Below are 20,511 nucleotides of genomic sequence, written 5' to 3'. Positions count from 1 at the left end.
ATGAAGTTCAACAGGATAGAGTTTAATCATCTAAATCTAAAATTGTAGGGTCTCTTCTGAGGTTGTGTTTCTTATAGTGAAAGAGTATTTAAAGTAGCCTTTTTCTCTTTAAAAAAAAAGAGATGATAAATAGACAAAGCAGGGGGGCTGCGGCTAGGAAACACAGCACCAGTGGATTTGTAGAAGATATCCGAATAAGAAGTTTCTCAGAAACCCACTTTTGAGAGGCCATTTTTGGTGGAGCAGGAAAAGCAGCTGGGATCACAGAGAGGATGATGCTGATGATGATTTAGCAACAGGGTACATGTTAACCTATATTTCACATTTACTCTGAAATAGGAGACCAACTTATCACATAGATATTACTTTCTATTCATTTCTAGCCCACCAGTGCATCAAATACCTTGCACTGATCAATGGATAGCAGTCACATGGCATTCCAAATATATATTTTATGGCTGTTAAAATCCTTTTACTATTTACAGATTTTTTTAACTTCAATAATAGTTAATTCTTGAGTACCTGGGGAACCACACATGTGCAGCAGCGTTGCTATACTGGCTCTCATAATTAGCGAGAAAACCAAGCCAAGATAGATGTATTGTGCTCAAAACCCCAAACTACAACTTCAGATGTGTGGGCTCCAGTCTATGCCCCGCCGCATATGCACTGGGCAAGTCATCATCTCTCAGCCTTTTCAGATTTTGGTCGTGCTTTTCCAAAATGACGTAACTCTAACCAGTGTTTTGTCAACTGCCACGTTTGACACGCGGGAAATAAATCAGCCTCTCAGGGATTAGAGATCTCACCACTTCCCTACACCTTTTAGTACCAGCTCAGTTTGTATGAAGACCATTTCTTACCAGGCAAATCTCATTACGGCATGGGTTTATACCTGGCATCTTCCCAAAGAAAAATGTGGTCTTTATATTTCGGTGAAAGCTAAAAACAATGTTCACAGGACTTCCTGATTTTCCAGTCTCTTGCCTGAGCAGTAAATTTGGTTTATGGCACAAAAGCTACCAAAGAACTTATCACTCCAGTGAAGATGGCCCAAGACAGTGCTGTGCACATGGCCATCATAGTCGCTCATACCCAAGGGGTTAAAAAAAGCCTGTACCTTATTTTGGGACTTCAGGACAATTTTGCATTAAGCACAAAATACATTTCTTCTGCAGTCTATGAGTTCAGTCAAATTGTTCACATTATCCTAACGCACGAGTTTCGGGCAACATTAGACATCTACTGCAACACTAAATAAGAAAGCTAAAGTTGTAGCTTTAAAATTAACTCCCACATCAGTATAACCATGCAGCCACAGCTGGGATGTAGACTTAAGGCCCTGTACTTATCTAGCGCTTACCATCCAAGAATCTAAAAGCACTTTAGAAATATTAACAGCTTCACACCAGCCCTAAAACAGTTGGTCTCCCTTTGACAGGAGATACAAATGTGACTGGCAAAAGGGGACATGCAAACAGGCTGCAAGTCTGATGGTCTCTGAAAGATTGTCCAGTTTCTTGTAAAATTTTAGGGGAAAAAAAAGAATTGTAGCCTTGTTTTCTGTGGCTTCAGTGGAAGTTTCCTTAACTAAAGAGGAAATGATATTAGATCTCTTTGTTTAAAAAAAAAGAACAAATACCTTTTCTCTCCAATGCTTGTGAAGCATTCACTGAATAAATTTGCCTGCCAAAATGAAGCGTCTAAAACTCCCTCCTCCACTGAACTGCTTACTTTTTGCATGCTTGGTACTGTAAATGTCACAGTCCTACTCGTTTCTCCAACTGTCAGACCCTTCTAGGAAAGACAAGCAGATAAGACCTAAATTTACTCTCTAAAACCAGGAACTTCCTGTTAAAGAGATGTTAAGAAAAAGGACAGAAAATGTCCAGGGTTTTGTTCATTTTAAGAAATTAAAACCAAAGCCAGGAGCGCTACTTCATTTTTCCCTTTTCACATTTCACTTGAGTGACTTAACCCAAGTTAAACTGCAAAACCATCATGGAGCCATGAATGAAATCCATCCTTTTACGCAGCAATACAAAACACCCCTCTGATATAATCAGATCAAAAATCGTGGCTGCCCCTTGGTCCTTTCTAGGACCCAAGTTTGTAAAACATCATTAGTAAGATTGCAGGGCTGCACGAGCTACTTCTGCTACAAGGTTTGCTAGGACAGAGCTGTAACAAAATGTATGCCTGAAAGCCATGAAATTCAGAGCAAAGTTGCACAGACGTACTTTACTCTGCCCTTACGTGCACTATCCATCCAACAAAGACTGGTGTTTCTCTTTAATATACTTTCGGGCTGAGATTGTAGGTGGCTTTGACAGCATGTGAATACACAATTTCCATTTCAAGTGAAGTGCAATTAAGAGTCCTAATCTCCACAAGTATCTTCAAAATCCCTCCCAGAAACTCTCGGGGATGTTTTGGAGAATGAAATACTACTCTGAAGATGTTATTGATATGCTAGAGTCAGAGATCTATTGAGAAGTCTGCTTGGAGACCTTCACCAGAAGACACGACGTCCAAGAACGTGAACGCCAAGCTGACTAAGCGATGGGTGTTTGGGGGCTGCATAAGGGAGGCGAGAGGAGAAACCCTCTTGGCAACAGCAGGAGCGCAGGGAGAGATGCTTCTGATCTGCCGTGAGCAGAAGACAGAGTTTCTTCAAAATGGAGGATCTGAGGGGTCAGTAACCGCTATGTGGTATGAACAATGTTCATTCGTACATTAATTAAGCAGAGTAAAGTCTGAGACAGGAGAGCACGCGACTGTACTGGGAATAGAGAAAAGGGTAAACAGAGCCAGGCAAGCGGGTTGAACGCTAACCACTGGATGAACTTTAAAACCAGCGTGCTCGGCCTCATCCATGCACCACGGCCAAGTTAAACTGCAGCAAGTCACTTGAAAACATTTGACTTAGTTAAGTGATGCTGACTCTTAGCTAGACACTAACTAGTTTCCATCCGTTTAGCCTGTTTGGTAATTTACCTATCTGTTAATACCGAGGTAGTATCCACATGCAATTTAAGTGTCCTTTCACACTGCTAACATGACATAAAAAGGGCCTCTAACACATCGAGGAAAATCAGGCCCATCATCTTTACGCTTTCAAAAAAGTCATCAAAAGTTGAGCCCTTAATTGAAAGAATGGCATGCAAGTCTGCAGTAGGTGCTTTTTCTTGCAAAATGACCGGATCATAAAGCTTAGAGGCTAAAACAATTCATGCCCATAAATATAAAAAGGACAACAGCTTTCAAACTGCACACTGAGCCTTGAACCTCCATGAAGCTACGTGATACGTGCCACACTCCAACAGGGCAGCCTCTACTCCCCTCCACCAGAACCAGTGTATTTAATAAGTAAATAAAGGATTCAAACCCAACCAGCCCGTGCCATTTCCACCTGCCAAGGGAACATGGCTTCTGCAGGACAAGGGGAAAGAAAAACTTCAGACCTGGGACCAGAGCACTTTCACTGTGGTCTGCAATCAAAGGTGCATTTGGTCCCCAGCCTGTTGAGTTATCTTCTCGCATGTAAAAATGTGATTATGTAGTTTTAATTATGCCCATAAGACACACTCACAAAACTTTAAAAGCGCCATTTACTGAAGCGCACCGCAATCCAGAAGAAACCCAAACACTTCCCTCTCCGTGATGCTTTTAGGACAGATTTAGCACAAATGTCCTACTCCAAAATGCAGGGATCATGGAGATCCAACATCTTCGGCGGGTTCTGGATTAGGCCCAGAGAATAAAACATTCCAGCACGGTTTTCGTTTGCCCCCTCCAGGGATTTCAGCAAGGCCTAGAACAACGCAGCAGCCCCGTTAATAGGGCTCTCCTCTTCCCTCCTCCTCTTGAGCGGAGCCAATCGAGCCGAGACAGGAGGTGAGGATCAACAGCGGTAACTCTGCCAACTTGAAGGAAACGTCAGGGTCTGGAGAATTTCCTCACGTGTTTCCAATGTGTTTTTTATGCATTTTATTGCTCATCTGCCATGCAGATCAAAAACGCTGGAGGGATTCCAACTATTTCGCACAGAATCTCACACTCCAGGCTGGCTGCAGCCCCAAAGCCTTCGTTTCTTCACTTGAAATACTGCCCAGTGTTATTTTGGGATGTGACCTGATAGCGGAAGCCCACAGGGACTCTGAAACGATAACTGTTCCAGCTGCGATTGGCTGCCCAATCCTAGCTCATGCCAGCGTGGGTTTGTCAGTACTGCTGACAAACAGGGACTCCGCAGCTAACACCTTCTTTTCACACCACAACAAAACCATGCCTGAAATCACACAATCCAATACCCAAAAGGAGGAGGGGCAGGGAGCTTGCCTATCTGAGGGAATAGGCTGCAAGCCCTAGCACGACCAGTGCAAGAGCCGGTTAATCTGCGCCGAGAACAGCGACGCTTCTTCTACGTGAAAAAAGGGAACCTCCATCTCGCTTGCAGACCCAGCTCAGTCAGTTAAGCAAACAGAAGAGCAAATCAACAAGAAAGGCCTGAGACCGGGGTAACAAAGCCCCAGATTTTCACCGTCCTGACTGAGCAAAGGGACAGACCAGAACACAAACCAGCCGCTACCCGGGGTCAGGGCATGTAAATAATGTGTCCGGAAGGACAGGGGCGTCAGGAAAGACAGAGGCAGCCCAAATGAAAAGACGGTAAAAGCACGGTCAGATCAATAGATACAGTTCAAGGAAGTTGTGTAGACACACGTGGTGACGCTCGTAAATCCTGTACACCAAATCATTTCCACGCGGACTTTTGCAAACCAAGAACCAACAGTGCTGCTGAAGTCAGAGGCTGGACTAACGGGAGAATTATTAAAACATGATGATCTTTTTTCTCCGGCTCTTCTCAACAGAGAAGGACATCCTCAGTGCACTGATTTAAAGCAGGACCACCTGCTTTAACATTACAGTTATTAGCCTGTCTTCATTTTTCCACAGTTTCTTTTCCAAGGGTTTTGAGCACTGTAAACATTCAGAGCCCCTATTTGAATGCGAAGTAAGTTATTTTACAGAAAGGGACACAGCTGGGTGACAAACTACCACCCCCCTAGTACAGAGATTACTGTGTCTGGCATTTTACCCTCCACAAGCCACTCTGTATTCACTTCCAGCCGCAATGTGGTCTGGAGAGGTCATGTACCCATTTACACCAGAGCTCAGCCCGTACATTGGGCACCTTGTAAAAAAGAAGAAGAAAACCCAGAGGTTTCTACACATCTGACAGCACCGGGTGCATAAGATGGGAGCATGGGGATGTAGAAAGGCCTGTCATTCCCTTGCAATGAAGAATACCCACATTTTTGGGGGTTGCGGGGCCAAACTGGAAGACGGCCGGTGGTTGGGAAGCAGAATTCAGGCAGGGTCGAGATTTTACTGTGCGTTTCCTTTCTTCGGAGCGCTTAACACAACTCGAACAGTTCAGAAGGGAAAGTATAACAAATTGGCTTTATCTTAAAGGAGTGTCTTGGCAACTTAAACAGGATTTTTATGCTTTTGAAGGAAACAGGCTGTTCCATGCCATGGTGAATGCACTGTTGTATTGCTGTATCTGAACCTAGACAAAACCCAGTCAAGAAAAAAAAAAGAAGTGAACTTCTCTTACTCAAGTTCATACGACCCAGCGATGAACATCTCTAGTAGCTGCAATCACTCAAATGCTGACATTTCAAACAGTACCAGCCAGAGCCTCGGCTCCCACCGAGGTAGCTTTGCACAGCCAGAGTCGCACGACGGGAACCTGATCCACCCTTGAACAGAGCTGACAGCTCTCCTCTCCCTGAGCAACAAATTAAAGTAGGACAGCAGTGCCCAGAAATCCTTACAGAATAGCTGTTTATTAGCCTAGGCGAAAGAAACAGTGGGTGGGGGCCTGTGCTGCTAGCAGAGAGGCCTCCCCATAAATAACACCTTGTTTGCAGACTAACGTTGGAGCAGGAGGAGCGCAGAGGCCGCTCATCTCAACTGCCCTTTCACAATCTGGCAAGGATGCCCATGTGTTGAGCCTGGACTTGCCACTGCCCAAACTAGACCTTGTGTATTCAAATTGTGACCATCATCATCAACACGAGCTAATCTCAAGCACTGAACTCTCAACCTCTTGCACAGGTGATTGCTTAAAAAAAAAAAAGGCCACAACAACAGGCCACAGAGACCTGCAGGTGCTGCAAAATAAGCTGAAATAACCAAAACCAAAACAGATTTCCAGGAGCCGGCTCTATCCTGGAAGCACACAACTTGCCACAGGGTGGACCAGGCCGCTGGGCTCACTCCGCTCTCTCTCTACAATAGGCTATTGTGTGGAGGATAATAGGCCATTCTTCATAGCAGCAGAAGCACCTTCTAGACGGCTCATCATCATTGGTTGGTGTGAGAGAGACGGAGGAGATCCGTTCAGAAGCTCTCTGCAATGCATTCCTCTCGAAATCCAGAATGTTTCTGAAGTCCAAGGTTGAAAAATCAAAGCTTCTGCTGAAAAACATGAGGTACTGTCCATCCCATGCCCTGCGCTTCAGGGAGAAGTGGGACAGGAGACATGTGGGGAATGAAAGATTCAACTGGATTCTTACTAAACAGGACAGCAGTGCCCAGCTTTGGGATGTTTGAATTCTTTAGGTTTATAAAAACCTATTTAAAAAAAATTACTGTGATCATCTGTAGGCCCGACTTGCCTTTGCCAGACCTTCGCTATAACAAAATGCCCAAATATAACCAGGGCAAGCATGCGCCCCTCCACAGCACATTGTTTTCCTGTTACGTTAGTTAAGCTCCCAGCTTGGAAAGACGTCGGTTTTGCGCACGCGGTTTGTCATTTGTTGAGAGGCAACTTTCTCCTGGTGCTGGAAGTAGGGAAAAGCCTGGAAAGGGAAGTCTGCACCCCTCTACACCCCATTCTAGGCTGCGCCCTTTGGGCAGTTTTCTGTGCACTGGGTGCAGAGCACAGCCTCGTCTGTTCTCCTGCATCCCTTGTTAAAAACCTCTAAGATCAGCAACCAGAAGACAAGAAAGCTTCCACTGTAACAGCCAATTGTGTTTTTAGCCTCCCACGTGCGTCACCCACCGGGAGCCAGGTCTACTGGTCTGAACAAGGACGACATGCAAGCAGCTACAAAGCGAGTTCTCAGGCTCCTCCCTGAAGTGCACACAGCTCCTTTCGGGGGAAAAACTGTAAGATCTTGGTTACAAACTAAAAACGCATCTAAGTCCCCCCGTGTGACACTTACTCCCATCCGCCCAGGCCCTGATAAGTGGGTCCGACATCCCCTGCTGCAAAGAGAAAAGAAACAACCCGCTGAAGAGCATCAGTAAAACGACACTGCTCAGGATTCAGGTCTCTGCTACATAACGAGCCCATATTTTCTTCCCTCCCCACCACAAGGAGTTTGGGCTTCTCTATAGGGCCACTGTTGACAGGGACTAATCTAGGAGGGGGACCAGAACGTGGGAAAGAGCACTTGGTACAGTCTCCTTGTCTGAAAAGGGAGCTGAAAAGCTCATTCTTCCAGCCTGGCTTTAGACAAACTGGTAGAAGCTGCTGGCTCTAGCTGCAGTGCAGGGAAAGAGCATTTGGAAAGGAGGCTGGCAGGAGGAGGAGGGGCTCAGTGTCACACGAGAAATTTTACTCTAATTGCAAAAATAAACTGCTGTTTGAATCCACCTCAGCAAATCTAGGTGGGTCTGGCTGCTCAGATGGAGCCTAGGTACAGAGCAGAGAGGAGGAAGAGGAGGAAAGTGCTGCTGGCTTTACTACATTCCTGCAATGGGAGACCTTGCAAAACAGCCAGCACTGCTACCGCAGCAGCCATTGATTTTTCAGAGGTCGATACTCCACTCCCACAGATCTGCTCGGCAGGAGCTTTAATCACATCTCTTGCTTCTGCTCTCTGCCACCCCTTCGCCTCTTCCCCCTCCAAGTAAAATGTAAAACAACCCCTACCTCCCAAAAAATGCTGAGCCCACTAGCACATCCCATGTCCTCTCCCCTCTCTGAAAACAGTCAATGCTATACTGGCAGCACGAAGTAAGAGGAAAGGGTGATGGGATTCAGTCACAGAACAAGATGTCGCCAAAAGAAAAGCCCCACCGTGGAGGCCGCCAGCATTCTCCCCCTCCCCAGGGAGCGCCGGGGGTGGATCTCTTCTGCAGGACCCTGGAAACCAGAGCAGCCAAACTCCTTGGAAGCTAGTTTTTGCTTAACCCTTTTGAGAATCCCTGCCTGCCCCCACCCCTCATTTTTACAAGGCTCCCTAGTGTTTAATTGGTATTAACATACCCCAAGAAATATTCACAGCAGTGGTACAGAGTAATCGTATTTTGGCTTTTTCCATTTGCTGGGGCAATTCTGTACTGGCCGGTAGTTAAATAAGAGTTTCAGCCCCAGCTTTCTGACGGCAAAGCGTGCAGAGCAAGGCACAGGTCTGACGATCTGATCCTGAAGCGAGCTGGAGCAGAATAGACCATAGAAAGAGCCCACGCAACTCAGGGGGTTGCCAGTGCCAACATCACCCAACTCGGGCAATTCCTGTTAGGGGATGCTCTGAGCCAGGTCAGTGTGATCTGGAAAGAGAGCAGACCTGATCCAGCAGTCAACAAGGTCCTGGGGTAGGAGAGCATAAAGGAGAAAGTGGCACAAGTTTCAAAGGACTGACCACAAAAGGTCTTTCAAGACGCATCTCAACCCTGTATCAATACGCAGGAGACACTGCATCTTCTGAAGCCAAAACCCTCATCATCTGCAAAGATATTGTATGTAAGCAACAGGAAACTAAGCTGCTGTCTCTATTCCCAAGGACATACACGAATTCCCAGCCCCACTTCCTCCTCATCTGCATGGCATTCTCCATCTGTGATGTGTTCAATCCAGACTCCAGAAGCATTTAGTCATCTCAGCATGTGATTACGCCACCATGCCAACCATCCAAGTCTGGATGGGCAAAGAAATGCAGTGAAGCCAGGAATTCCAAAAACGGGAAATATGTAAAAAGCTCTTGGTCCATGCTTCCAATTTGGAGAAATATCACACTAAAAGACTGGGCTGACAATGCTACAATGGGCTCCAACAGCGCTGAAACTGCGACTGCAGCTAGAAAACTCATTTTGGGAGGTGGGCAAGGGTGAAAAGAAGAGAAAGATTGTTCGGGAGCTTGTAAAAAAGGGACAGGGTTTCCAAATGTGTTGGATGTTTATAAGCCAGACAAAGCTGGCATTTCTTCCTCTGGACCAGGCCACCAAAAAGAAGGCACTGCATGCCCTGTCCCCTTCTCCTTGCCGGCTACAGCCTCCAGGTAATTAATGCTGTAGAAAGCCCCAAAAGGGCTGCTGCTGCACTTGTTATGGACATCGAGCTGTGTGTTTACAAAAGCGGCACTTTCAGGCCGAAATCCCTGTGCTTCTGCTGCTGATCTGGATAGGCCTGGAAAACTGAAGCTATGCTTAAATCAGTGGGCTTTCTCCTCCAAGCTGATGGAGAAGGAGAAGAGTGTGTAGAAGACAAAAAAAAGTGAGCATAACCATGGTAACTAGGGCCCCTTCCACGTGCTGACAAATGATGGCTGCTAGCCCTAGAGGTCAGAGGTTGTCCATTACTAGAAGTCATTTTTTGCCATTTCAGGAAACTCCGTCTCATGAAGAGGCTTCTTCCTTCCTGGATAAAGACCCGATTAAAAATAATAAAAATCAAGTGAGACAACTCCTCCACTCACCATGGAGGACGGGTCTGAAGCCACAGCGCAAACTCTGTGCCAATAAGGATGCAGACACGGCCTTCACAAGGCAGCCTCTGCCTCTACAGGTCGGGGCTGGATGGACAAAGCCTTAAACTTGCCCTGCTCCCCCATAACCAAGGGCTGTAGGGGATGAGGGAAAAAAAGAGTTTCTCCTCATACAATTGTGTGTATTAGTTTGTTGGCACGTACAGGAAAAGCCTGCTTGTCGTTTGAGAGCTTAGGAGAGGCTCTACTAAGAAGGTACCAGCTCAAGTCAAACACCTCCATGTATCCCTTCCCCACCCTGTGCCCAAAGAACAGAGCAGGTTGCAAAGAAGAAGGTTAAGTCACTACAACTTCTCCTTGCCCCTCCTGCCTTTTTTCAAGCTCCAGTGAGCTTATGCTTGCGGGTTTGGGGGGTTCTTTTGCTGACGGCAGTCCTCTTAGCACACTGCGCCAGGCTGCCAAAGAAAGAAGTGAAGTTGTCTCCACCTGCGGTAAAAAGGGAAGCCAATAGAACGTCGCCTCCCTCTGAAATGACCAACTTCACTGGAGGGGCTTTAAACACAGAGGGTCATCTCTCAAGGAGCACACTAGAGAGGTTACTCTAATCGGGTAACTAAATAGCCATGCACATCCAGGATATTCTGGTTCAGTGGGCGAGCGTGATAGAGAAAATGGCCCATTGTTAGGAATCCAAGATGAGAACTGGTCATCCTGGAGCAATTTCCGGATTAAACATTGACCCGCCTGTTCAGTGTAGCAGGGCCTGAAAGAGAGCTGCAAAAACAGAAGGAAACGAGCACGCCCCTTGGGCAGCCTGCGACTGCCGCCCAGATCCGTGGCTCCAGAAAGGAGATGGCTCATTTCACGTTTCAGTTAATTCTCTAACTGAAATTGTTCCTACAAAACCGAACGGCTCCGGCAAGAGGAATCTGTGTAACATACACAGGCAGGAAGCAGAGCTGAGCCACTAGCGACTAGAATAGAAACAGGAAACGGGCCCGGGACCGAGCATAGAGCAATCTGCTGCAAGCACAGGCATCCGCGAAGCAAGCTGCATCGGTGGCTCAGCGCAGCATGATTTATAAACTGGAAGCTGATTGGGTACTGCTCCTAGCAAGGGAAGAAAAAAAATGCACACGGTTGAGCGTTGCTCTGCACAGCCTCGGCTGATACAGCAGTGGGGGTGGGGAATTTCCTTCTGAGCACCAGGTCACAGCAGCTTCGTTCAACATCGGAGGAAGGGGTGGGAGGAGAGGCATTGCCACATGGACAAACAGCAGAGCAATCCCGAGAGGCTGGGTCACCTGCAGAAAGCGTGTCACTGGAGTGACCGAGGGCCCGTGACATTTGTGTTTCTCAAGCCCACGCCGGGCAGCTTAGAAATCCAAACTCTGAAAAGCAGAGGACTCCAGAACAACTGCAAGGGAATGGGAGTCACATGAGCATGGGGGCGAGGTCTTAGGAGAATGCTTGAGGCACCGCGGAGAGGGAAGATTACAAAAAGACTCATTCAGCTCCTGCTCTCAGCACAGGCACTGCACATCAGCATAAAGCTGAGCTACTCTGATCCCTCAAACGTTAGCGGTCAGGAATTGTGCACCTTGGAAAAATGCTTGGAACAGAAAAGCACCTTCTCTCTAGTTATTTCCACCATGCTAAGGCACCACTGCAGGCATGTGCCATGTTGCTTTGATATTTGTAACTTGCTGGACCCTGTTGAAAAGCACAGTGAGAAATAGGAGCTGAAAGTCCAGCAACAAAGTGAAGCAGGAAATCCAATAAGGAAGGAAAGGCTGAGGGGTTCACCATTAGATTCAGCAGCAAATATTTATTGTCCTCCCAAGTCACAGCCTGACTCAAATTCTGAGAGCTGAAAAAATCAGAGATAGGGACATTTCCTCCACCTCCAGCAGCCTGATCCATCCAGGCCCCGACTCTGAAGATTGCAGACTGCAACAAAGGTAAAACTACTAAGTGCGGATCAGTGATTTGGTCTGAGTTAGTTACTGCATCCTCTTCAGGCATCAACAGAAACAGCTCAGAGCCCCCCAAAGAGCAAACAAGCAATGGGCAGAGATGGATGGGAAACAGGTTTTCTGTCGTGCAAAAAATGAGATTAAAATAAAAATTCCCACCCTACATGGTAAAAAACCAAGAGCCTACAAAAGTTTTCACAAAAAGCCTTGGACAGGTATCCCCCCCACTCAGGCATGTCATAATCAACCAGCTGCTGGAGTGGAAAGCTTAACTCTCTCTTGATGGAGCCGTCCCACTTCACATATTCACTGACACAGGGACTCAAACCTGGGCGGGGGCACACTAGCTGCTTGTCTACCATAACTGATTTTGAGCGAATCTTCTGCCCTGCCCTTGGAAACCTTTCCCCAGCTTCGGTTTCTTCAAAACCGGCACATTCCTGCAAATGGTTTCAATTCTGACAAATCAGTGCTTTCCACTGAAATACCGCTTCAGAGAAAACCCCTGACCTGCTCCCAGACCACGCGCAGCTGCTAAATGCCAGTAGCAAAGTGGTTCTACTTGAACACAGTCTTCAGGGCAAGCCAGACCCAACGCCGTGACGAATGCTTGGCACGCGGGCAAGTTATTAATGGCCAGACATGGCAATTGTTTTCCAAAGCCTCCGAGCTGACAGGGATTGCACTAAGTTCCTTTCTGATGGCCAGGGAGTGAGACATGGGTGTGCTGAAATAGCAGGTTTTGCTAAGACTCCACCCGAGTCAGGTGATGGCCAATACATTTGTCCTGTTTGCTTGGTGCACCCCTCCACCTCCTCCCTCATCCAAAACCAAAAACTAGTCAAATGCACTTTCAGTTCACTGACCTGGAGACTTGGTGCCCTATTTCCTCCCCTGGGGGCCAAGCTACCAGCATCAGAAGTCAGGTTTTATGAAGATGAAGCACTTGCTGGACCCAACACTGGTTGCTGGGCATTCTGGGCTGTTCCCTGCACTTGCTGCGGTCTGCTGGCACACCACAGGTGTACCTTCCCTGTAAGGTTTGGGCTTTAAACTTTTCTGATTGGTGAAGGTAACTCTATCATAACCAGAAAAGGAGGCGAGTTAAACTGGTATTTGTTTCTCCCTGAAGACTGTCATAAAACCGTATTTCAGCATCCTGACCCTGCTCACATAGTGCACTACTTCAGTGCCCGGCCTGAAAAACCACCACTGGAAAGCCTGTTCACCTTCAGCTTGAACTAACCTGAACCATGGGAGGCTCCTGAAGATATCCTACCCCTCTAGACAAGCACAGGACTCGTACGCCGACTGGCAAACATGGAACGCAGCTGCAGGAAGCCAAATTCTGAACTGGGGGGAGTTTCTTTCAGAACAGAAAACCAAGTAGCAATTTAGGGCTACAGGAAAGGAAGGGCAATCTACACTTACTGGAACATGACACGGCGGTACACAGCTTCCCGAACTCTCCTTCCACCAACGACCATGGGCACATGACAGCAATTGCTGAGGATGGTAGGGTAGACCTTTAGCTAGTACAAACCAGCACAGCTCCAGCGATGCAACACCAGCCGAGAACCTTGCTCTCCATCCCACTGTCATTCTCCTTTTACCTAGCATCAATATGCAAGCTCCTTGGTGGGCCACCAACATCTCCGCTCCTTCAAACATTGGACCCTTCAGTTTCGAGATCTTTTTTCATGCTAATAACTCTGTCTAAGCAATGCCTCTTATTTTCCACTGCTACAAAATAAGCACACAACCCCTTAAGGTGTTAAAAGAACTGATTAAAATCAAATCAGCACAATTTGGGCACAATTGAGGGGAGCAACAGGCTACAGTTGGACCTAGATAGGTTACAAGGGTGGGGGGAGGAGAACAGGATGGGGTTTAACACGGACAAGTGTAAGGTGATGCACCTGGGGAGGAACAATCGGCACCATACATACAGGCTGGGGAACTCCCCTCTTGTCAGCACGGAGGTGGAAAAGGATCTGGGAGTCATTATTGACTCCAAGATGAACATGAGTCGGCAATGTGGGGAGGCGGCTAGGAAGGCCAACTGCACCTTGTCGTGCATCCACAGATGCATCTCGAGCAGGTCCAAGGAGGTGATCCTCCCCCTCTATGCGGCACTGGTCAGGCCGCAGCTGGAGTACTGCATCCAGTTCTGGGCGCCGCACTTTAAGAGGGATGTGGACAGCATCGAGAGGGTCCAGAGGAGGGCCACTCGTATGATCAAGGGACAGCAGGGTAGGTCCTATGAGGAAAGGTTGCGGGACCTGAACCTGTTCAGCCTTCAAAAGAGAAGGCTGAGGGGGGATCTTGTGGCCTGTTATAAACTGTTTGGGGGGGATCAGCAGGCGCTGGGGGAGTCCCTGTTCCCCCGAGCGCCGCAAGGAGTGACCAGGAACAATGGTCACAAGCTGGCGGAGGGAAGGTTTAAGTTGGACATCAGGAGGCGCTACTTCACAGTCAGGGCGGCTAGGGTCTGGAACCAGCTTCCATGTGAGGTGGTGCAGGCTCCCACCCTGGGGGTTTTTAAGAGGAGGTTGGATGACCACCTTACTGGGGTCATTTGACCCCAGTGCTCTTCCTGCCATGGCAGGGGGTTGGACTAGATGATCTGCTCAGGTCCCTTCCGACCCTAGAAACTATGAAACTATGAAATACTTCTAAGTAAGAAAACCAACTTCTGAGACTTTGGGTCTCAACAAAAGAACACCAGAGAACATCAAGAACCCTGGAGAAGACAAAGAAAGCCATCCCTTAAGAAATTCAGGAGCTTCTGAAGAAATGTTCCTGAAGAGTGGCAAACAATGCCTCTTCTAGACTCCCCTTGGACACAGGTGGGACACTAAGCTCAGTGTAGGAAACCAGCCATCGAGGTACTTACTATGTGGGAAGAAGGAGGAGAAATCAAGGGAAGGGATAAATGAAACACCTGCCAGGCACTCTACACTTCCCTGCGTCAGGTATCCGAACCCCTTAAGAAGCTGACAAGCTCACTGTGGAAGTATGCTTTGGCAGAAAGAACTGAGACCAGACTTGGAAGAGTTGTGCAATATACTCTCCATGGGAGTAAGATCTTTCACTCAAGAGAAAATTAGTACCCGTTGAAAGATAACTTCCATTCCCCCCTCCCTCCTCCAGCAAGTCCTAGTCAGAATATTTATAGCTCAAGTTGTAGCAAGAGGAAGGGGACAAAAGAAAGGATGCAAAGAAAGAGCCCTCTGACTACACCCAAAAACTTTGCAGAAAACTAGCACATCCTGATTAAAAACCAAACACTAGCTGTTAAGTACCAGCCAAAGACACCATCTTCAGATTCATTCTCCAGGGGTTGAGGTCCTCAGGAAATTAAAGGCCAAATAAAATTGGAGGCTTCTTGCCTAGGAGAAGCTCTTGCTAAATTTCAGAGACTTATCTCCTGGAAAGAAGAGATTTATACTCAAGATTATTCCATCCATTACATCCAGATGCCATGACTATCCTCTCCTCTCCTGTGTGTGAGCAATCTAAGTTTCATTGGGTTGCGCTGTTAGAAGCTCCGCAGAAAAGTTCTCCGTCCAGACAACAACAGGCCTTGGCAGGCACCATCCTGGATCCTGAAAAGCCCCACGGTCGTTAGCAGCTGCAGTGTATGTACTCGCACTCTTTGGGTTCGTTTATAAGGGACACAACAATGCTGAGCTAGACACAGGACACTGAAGCAGAGCATGCAGGCCAGCGCATGTCTCAGCATATTGCTGCCTTGTGCCATATAAACCTACGCTGCTTGACCATTGTTCTGAAACGGAAAGACAACATAAAACTATTAAAACCCAGGGACATGTGGGCAAAACGTAGGAGACAAGGCACTGTTGCAATCAAGGCACTAGGTAAATCACTGATGAATTTCAGCCCCTTGCAATATTCCTGTCTTTCGGATTCAAATGAGACAACCCAAAAAAATGGCACAAGGGCTGGTTCTCCAATTTACTATTGAGCAGAAACCCAGAGAGGCACCACCCCTCCAGGGGAACTGGCCACCTCTCAGATAGAGCTCGACAAGGCAGGCAAGAAATGTCAGGCTGCATGAGCTTTCCTGTTGGTACTGCCAGGTTTGTGGTTAGTCTCGAGGAAACAGACACTTCCTAAAAAGAGGGAAGACCTGCTAAGGAAACGCTCCCCCGTTTGTTGCCCAACATTTCAATGATTATACTTGAGCCATACGTTACGACAGCTTTCAGACTTCGTTAAGATTTAATAAATGTATTTAATCTTCCTGAACAGAGGTAACCAGAAGACAGCAAGGTATGTTTTAGTCAGGGTCAACCTAGATGCAGCAAGTTAAGATGCTGCATCTCCTAGATCGCCCAGTTTCCAAAGAACGCAGTAACTGGCTACTCTGCAAGATCTTCCAAGCCCTTAGGAAGGAGCCCAGAGGTTTTCAAACATGCAAAGAGCCCCACAACTGTACTTTTATAAAAGGCATTTATATGCAACTTGGGAAAGTTTATTTGACTAATAGTAGGGACTTAGGATTTCGCACGGACCAATTTTGAGGTGAACAGAGAAGAAAAATATAATGCTTAGCTTCTATGGGGGATCTGCCTCCAGCCCTCTCAGTCAAGAACCCCTGCAAAAAAAGTCATGGCAAGAGGGCTGGCCAACACACACTTGCAAAGCCCTCCCGCATTACTGGTCCAGGATATGGTTGTTTGAGTCACTGTCTGATGCATTTCCCATTTTAAAGGACTAGGCAAGGAGTGCAGATCTTGAAGCTATAATTACCAATCCCCTTTGCATTAAAGAAGATGGTGAATTCTAGCATACACCTGGAAACCAGTGCATCCTGGGGTGCACCTGGCTCTGGGAGGGTAAGGACCAACTGATTCTCTTGTGCTTCAGAGGATTTACTGGTAAACTCAGAAAGACAAAAGGTTGCAAACAGGTTTGGCTGAAATGGAAGGCTGACAACTGTAGAAAGCGGCCACAGATGCAAGACCTGAACCAAACCAGGCCCTGGGTGCTGCAGTGCATGTCAGAAGTTAATTGATGCCTTAAAATTCAGGCCTCTAACAAGATGCAGCTCGCACCTTCCCAAACCACCCCACCCCCATACCACAAATGGAAATCCTCTTTCAGCCATTTGAAGGTGAACTTGAAAAAAGGGTTCGTAGAGAAACCATGTTTCACTATAGCATATAAGCACACTTCCACTTGGCTGTGCGCAGGAGAAGCCACCAATTCCTATGATCCGAATCAAAAGGAGCCCACTGTCTTCATGAATCCTTCTAGCATTAGTCTACTAAACATGACTCCCTCCAGTTCAGCGTCAGGGCAGTTTCCTGAATTGCTTTCATGCCTTTCACTTTCCCTGTGTTCTAAGCCAGAAGATGGGTGACATGGAAGGATCTGTAGAGTCGAAAGAAACATGCTATGGAAAAAGATTCTTCCCTACACCTCAGAACAACTTCCTTGTAGCCACTCAGGGGCCAAATGGAACCAACCAGATGATAAAAGGAAAAATATGCCAAAAAACATACCCCATTGAGCTATCAAACTTAGAGTCATTTCAGTATTTGTGTAACATAATTTGCCCCTGCAATTCAAAATCTTAGTTTGAAGGGCATACCCACAGACCTACAAACTGGATTTTCTATTGAAGAAAGCAAAAATAATGTCTGGTATGTACACAGCTCATCCTCCTTTGACCAAGCCAGCTGCCACTTGTGAAGAAGCTTCAGCCTCATGCTCAAGGGGAGGAAAAAACATCACTTCTACCTCTCACTGATTTGGAGTAACCAAATCACTAACAAAACAGATTTCAACAAACCAAACTTTCATTCTGAGCCACTGACATGGCTCTGTTTGGGCAGGTCATCCAGGATTTTGAAGGGGTGATTTTCAAGTCTCCTCACTGGTCCAGAACATTTAAACCCGAGGTAGAACTCCTTTTGCTCAGTATGAGCCAGGGGACTGAATGTTAGTCAGACACATTTACAAACTATGCAAGTGCCCGAGTGCTTAAGGCAAACTTAGCAAGCAGATATGGGGTGCAGATGATACAGTCCTCCCCTGCTTGCAGTGGAAGGGACCACCTACAATGGATCATCTTAACTCCGTGACCTAAACAAAAGTATTTTTTGCCAACTATTCAGTCCAGTTGTACTAAAGGAGCACAATCAGCAATGCAATGATCCACTGACAAAGAAAAGACACTAGATTTTTAACCAAGAAGTCTAGCGATGAGCAGAACTGGAATACAAAAGACCCCACAAGGTCAGAGGCTGCTGTGAGTGCAATTTAGTGCCTTTCCCCAAGCTGGAACATCTATGCCACAGTATTCAAGGGATACCATGAGATCTGCTAGTTATTTAAGTTACACAGTCTCTGGCGGAAAGCTACATGGCTTAGGAGTCTCCAGCATCCCAGCTTCCACCTGCAGTACCACCAGTGCTAATGTATCCTACTGCACCTCTGCTTGTTCATTCATTCACAGACAAGCTCACCACTCACCGGCAGGCTGGAGGGTCTGGACTGAAGATTCAAGTTCATATCTTCTTGTCCTTTACTGGAAGCCATTGAAGGGGCAGATGATGCCTGTGACCCAAATGAGTCTTGAGATAACTCCTGAAACACACAAGGTAACACAGCACAGAAGTGAGACATGGGCTCTGTTATGAATTCATAAGAAGAAAGGTTTGTGTACCACTCAAGTACATTTGTCCAAAATGGGGAAGAGAAACCAAGTTACCACCAGCCCACACCACCCAGGGGACAAGGCTAGCAATGGACAACTAAGCCAAGCTAACTGCCTAGACCAAAGATGATTAACTACTAGAAGATGAAGCATAAAATAGTATTTCTCTAACACTTTCGTACTACACTCCTGTTACATAAACTCTTAAACTTCCTGATGTCACAGCTTTCCTGTGGCAGTTGCAGGGCTTTTTGTTTTTTAACCTGCATCATTTACTCATGTAATTAAGTTCACAACAGAAACGTGAAATTTGTTATCTGTAGGAACGTTTCTAGCCAACTGCATACAGAAACATCCTACTGTTAGCAAGATCAAATGAAAATAAATTCACCTGTATGCAGCACACCTTGCTGTCTGATTTTAACTGGTGCCGTTTCTTTGCTTTTAAGTGCAGGGCAGGGCTTCACACTGAACACCTAACCTAGCCCATTCCCATGCGTTTTTCTCTAGGTCATTTTGCAGGCTATTCTGCCTTTTGTTTGCTTTACAATTTTGTTAGTTTACAGGGGGAAACCGCACCCAAGCAGCAAAGCAGCTACTCAAATGTTTCCTTTACATGATTATAAAAAGCTTTGAGAAAAATCTTACACAAATCTTGGTCTGGGCTTCCAGAGCAGCAGGAAGTATAATTCCTTGAAATGCTCTGCCATGGTGATAAGCACAGTAGGTCTGTGTACCACGTGGAGACGCTCCGCAGCCCCCAGTTTGAAAGCCATTCAAATCAGGAGCCTTTTAGATTGGCAGTGCCAACGTACTGCGTTTGTGATCTTGAAGACTCTCTCTACATGGCCCCGCTTGTTTCTCCGTCACAGCTGGGAGACACGGAACTAGTCCCAGGGAGGAAGGTTGTACATTTAGTAGTTCAAACAATTCAGTTTGCATGTTTACAGAGCATTTCAGTGGTTTTGAATACTGAGAAAACCAATTTATGCAAACCCTATAGGAGCAGACACACCGTGGGAGAAGGCCTACCTGAGGAGGTGGGAATCGTTGCTGGGAGTATGCAGACTGCTGCTGCTGCTGCTGCGGTTGTGACTGAGGGTATGAAGAGGACTGCTGAGAGAGAGCTGAGGATGCTGTCTGTGGAGTCTGCTGCTGCTGGTAGGGTGACTGTGACTGCTGCTGGGTGTAGGGGGGCTGACTTGGTTGATGCTGCTGGGCTGTGGATGGCTGCTGAGGATACGGAGATGGGGACTGTTGATGCTGTGGCTGGGACTGCTGCTGGGAGTACGCAGGCTGGGATGACTGAAGCTGCGGAGGCTGAGACTGAGGCTGCTGTTGCTGCTGATAAGAAGGCTGGGTGTGAGGGGTCTGGGATGGGGGCTGCTGAGAATACGGAGGCTGCTGCTGTTGGGAATGAGGACCTTGCTGGTTGTAATACGGAGTCTGGCTCTGCTGCCCATACGCGCTGGGGCCCTGCTGTCCGTAAGGAGGAATCTACAAGAGAGGAGAGCAGAGTTCCAGAACACAAGAGCATGCCCGAGAAGCTTCTGCAGACACCCACAGAGGACAGTTAATTGGGAAGATAATGGAAATACCGCTGCCCACTTAAATAAGCACCAGAAAAAGATCACTAGTGGGCCAGATTCCTTCTGGGAGATCTTTACAACCCACAAAGACTTAGTTGCAGTACTGACTTGACCAACCATCAAAAGATGGAGGGCTTGCTCCCACGGTAGGCTTTTATATGCTGCAAAAGTTCAACAGGAGCTGCTTGGACCAAGCAGCCAACTAGCCCTGGAGTAGAAGTTTATACTGCTCCAAGTGGCAGCTGTATCTCCAAGTTAAAGGTTCATGGAGGCAATGTTTTAATCCACTAGCTGAGAGGTTCCCAACCCACAGGCTGCAGCCCAAAGGTTGGCTGCTGGACCGGAAGTGACTGGCATACTGCAGACCAGCAGCCAACCCTTTTTTATACTCAGCATAGAAAAGGGTTGGCTGCTGGTCGCTTCTGGTCTGCAGTATGCTGGTCCGCAGTTTGCCGATCCGCGGTCACTTTTGGTCCGCAATCTAAAAAAGGTTGGGAACAACTGCATCAGCTATCCCCCCACCCACCCTC

General features: G+C 47.1%; 1 protein-coding gene across 2 annotated transcripts in view; it reads right to left on the bottom strand.

Moving 5' to 3' along the window:
• Window positions 1-20,511, bottom strand: part of ARID1A (AT-rich interaction domain 1A) — a 113,222-nt gene that overhangs the window by 36,686 nt on the left and 56,025 nt on the right. For both annotated transcript variants that reach the window (XM_019512481.1, XM_019512480.1), the window contains exons 3-4: window positions 19,425-19,889; window positions 18,209-18,322 (exon numbers count right to left, since the gene is read on the bottom strand). In XM_019512481.1, coding sequence (XP_019368026.1) covers window positions 18,209-18,322; window positions 19,425-19,889 — 579 coding nt within the window. The remainder of the gene's footprint in view (window positions 1-18,208; window positions 18,323-19,424; window positions 19,890-20,511) is intronic.

This window comes from Gavialis gangeticus, unplaced genomic scaffold (assembly GCF_001723915.1).
Source record: "Gavialis gangeticus isolate Ggan-Ray unplaced genomic scaffold, GavGan_comp1, whole genome shotgun sequence".
Lineage (NCBI taxonomy): Eukaryota > Metazoa > Chordata > Crocodylia > Gavialidae > Gavialis > Gavialis gangeticus.
The sequence above is the reverse complement of the archived record's forward strand: the minus strand, read 5'-3'. Positions and strand labels throughout refer to the sequence as shown.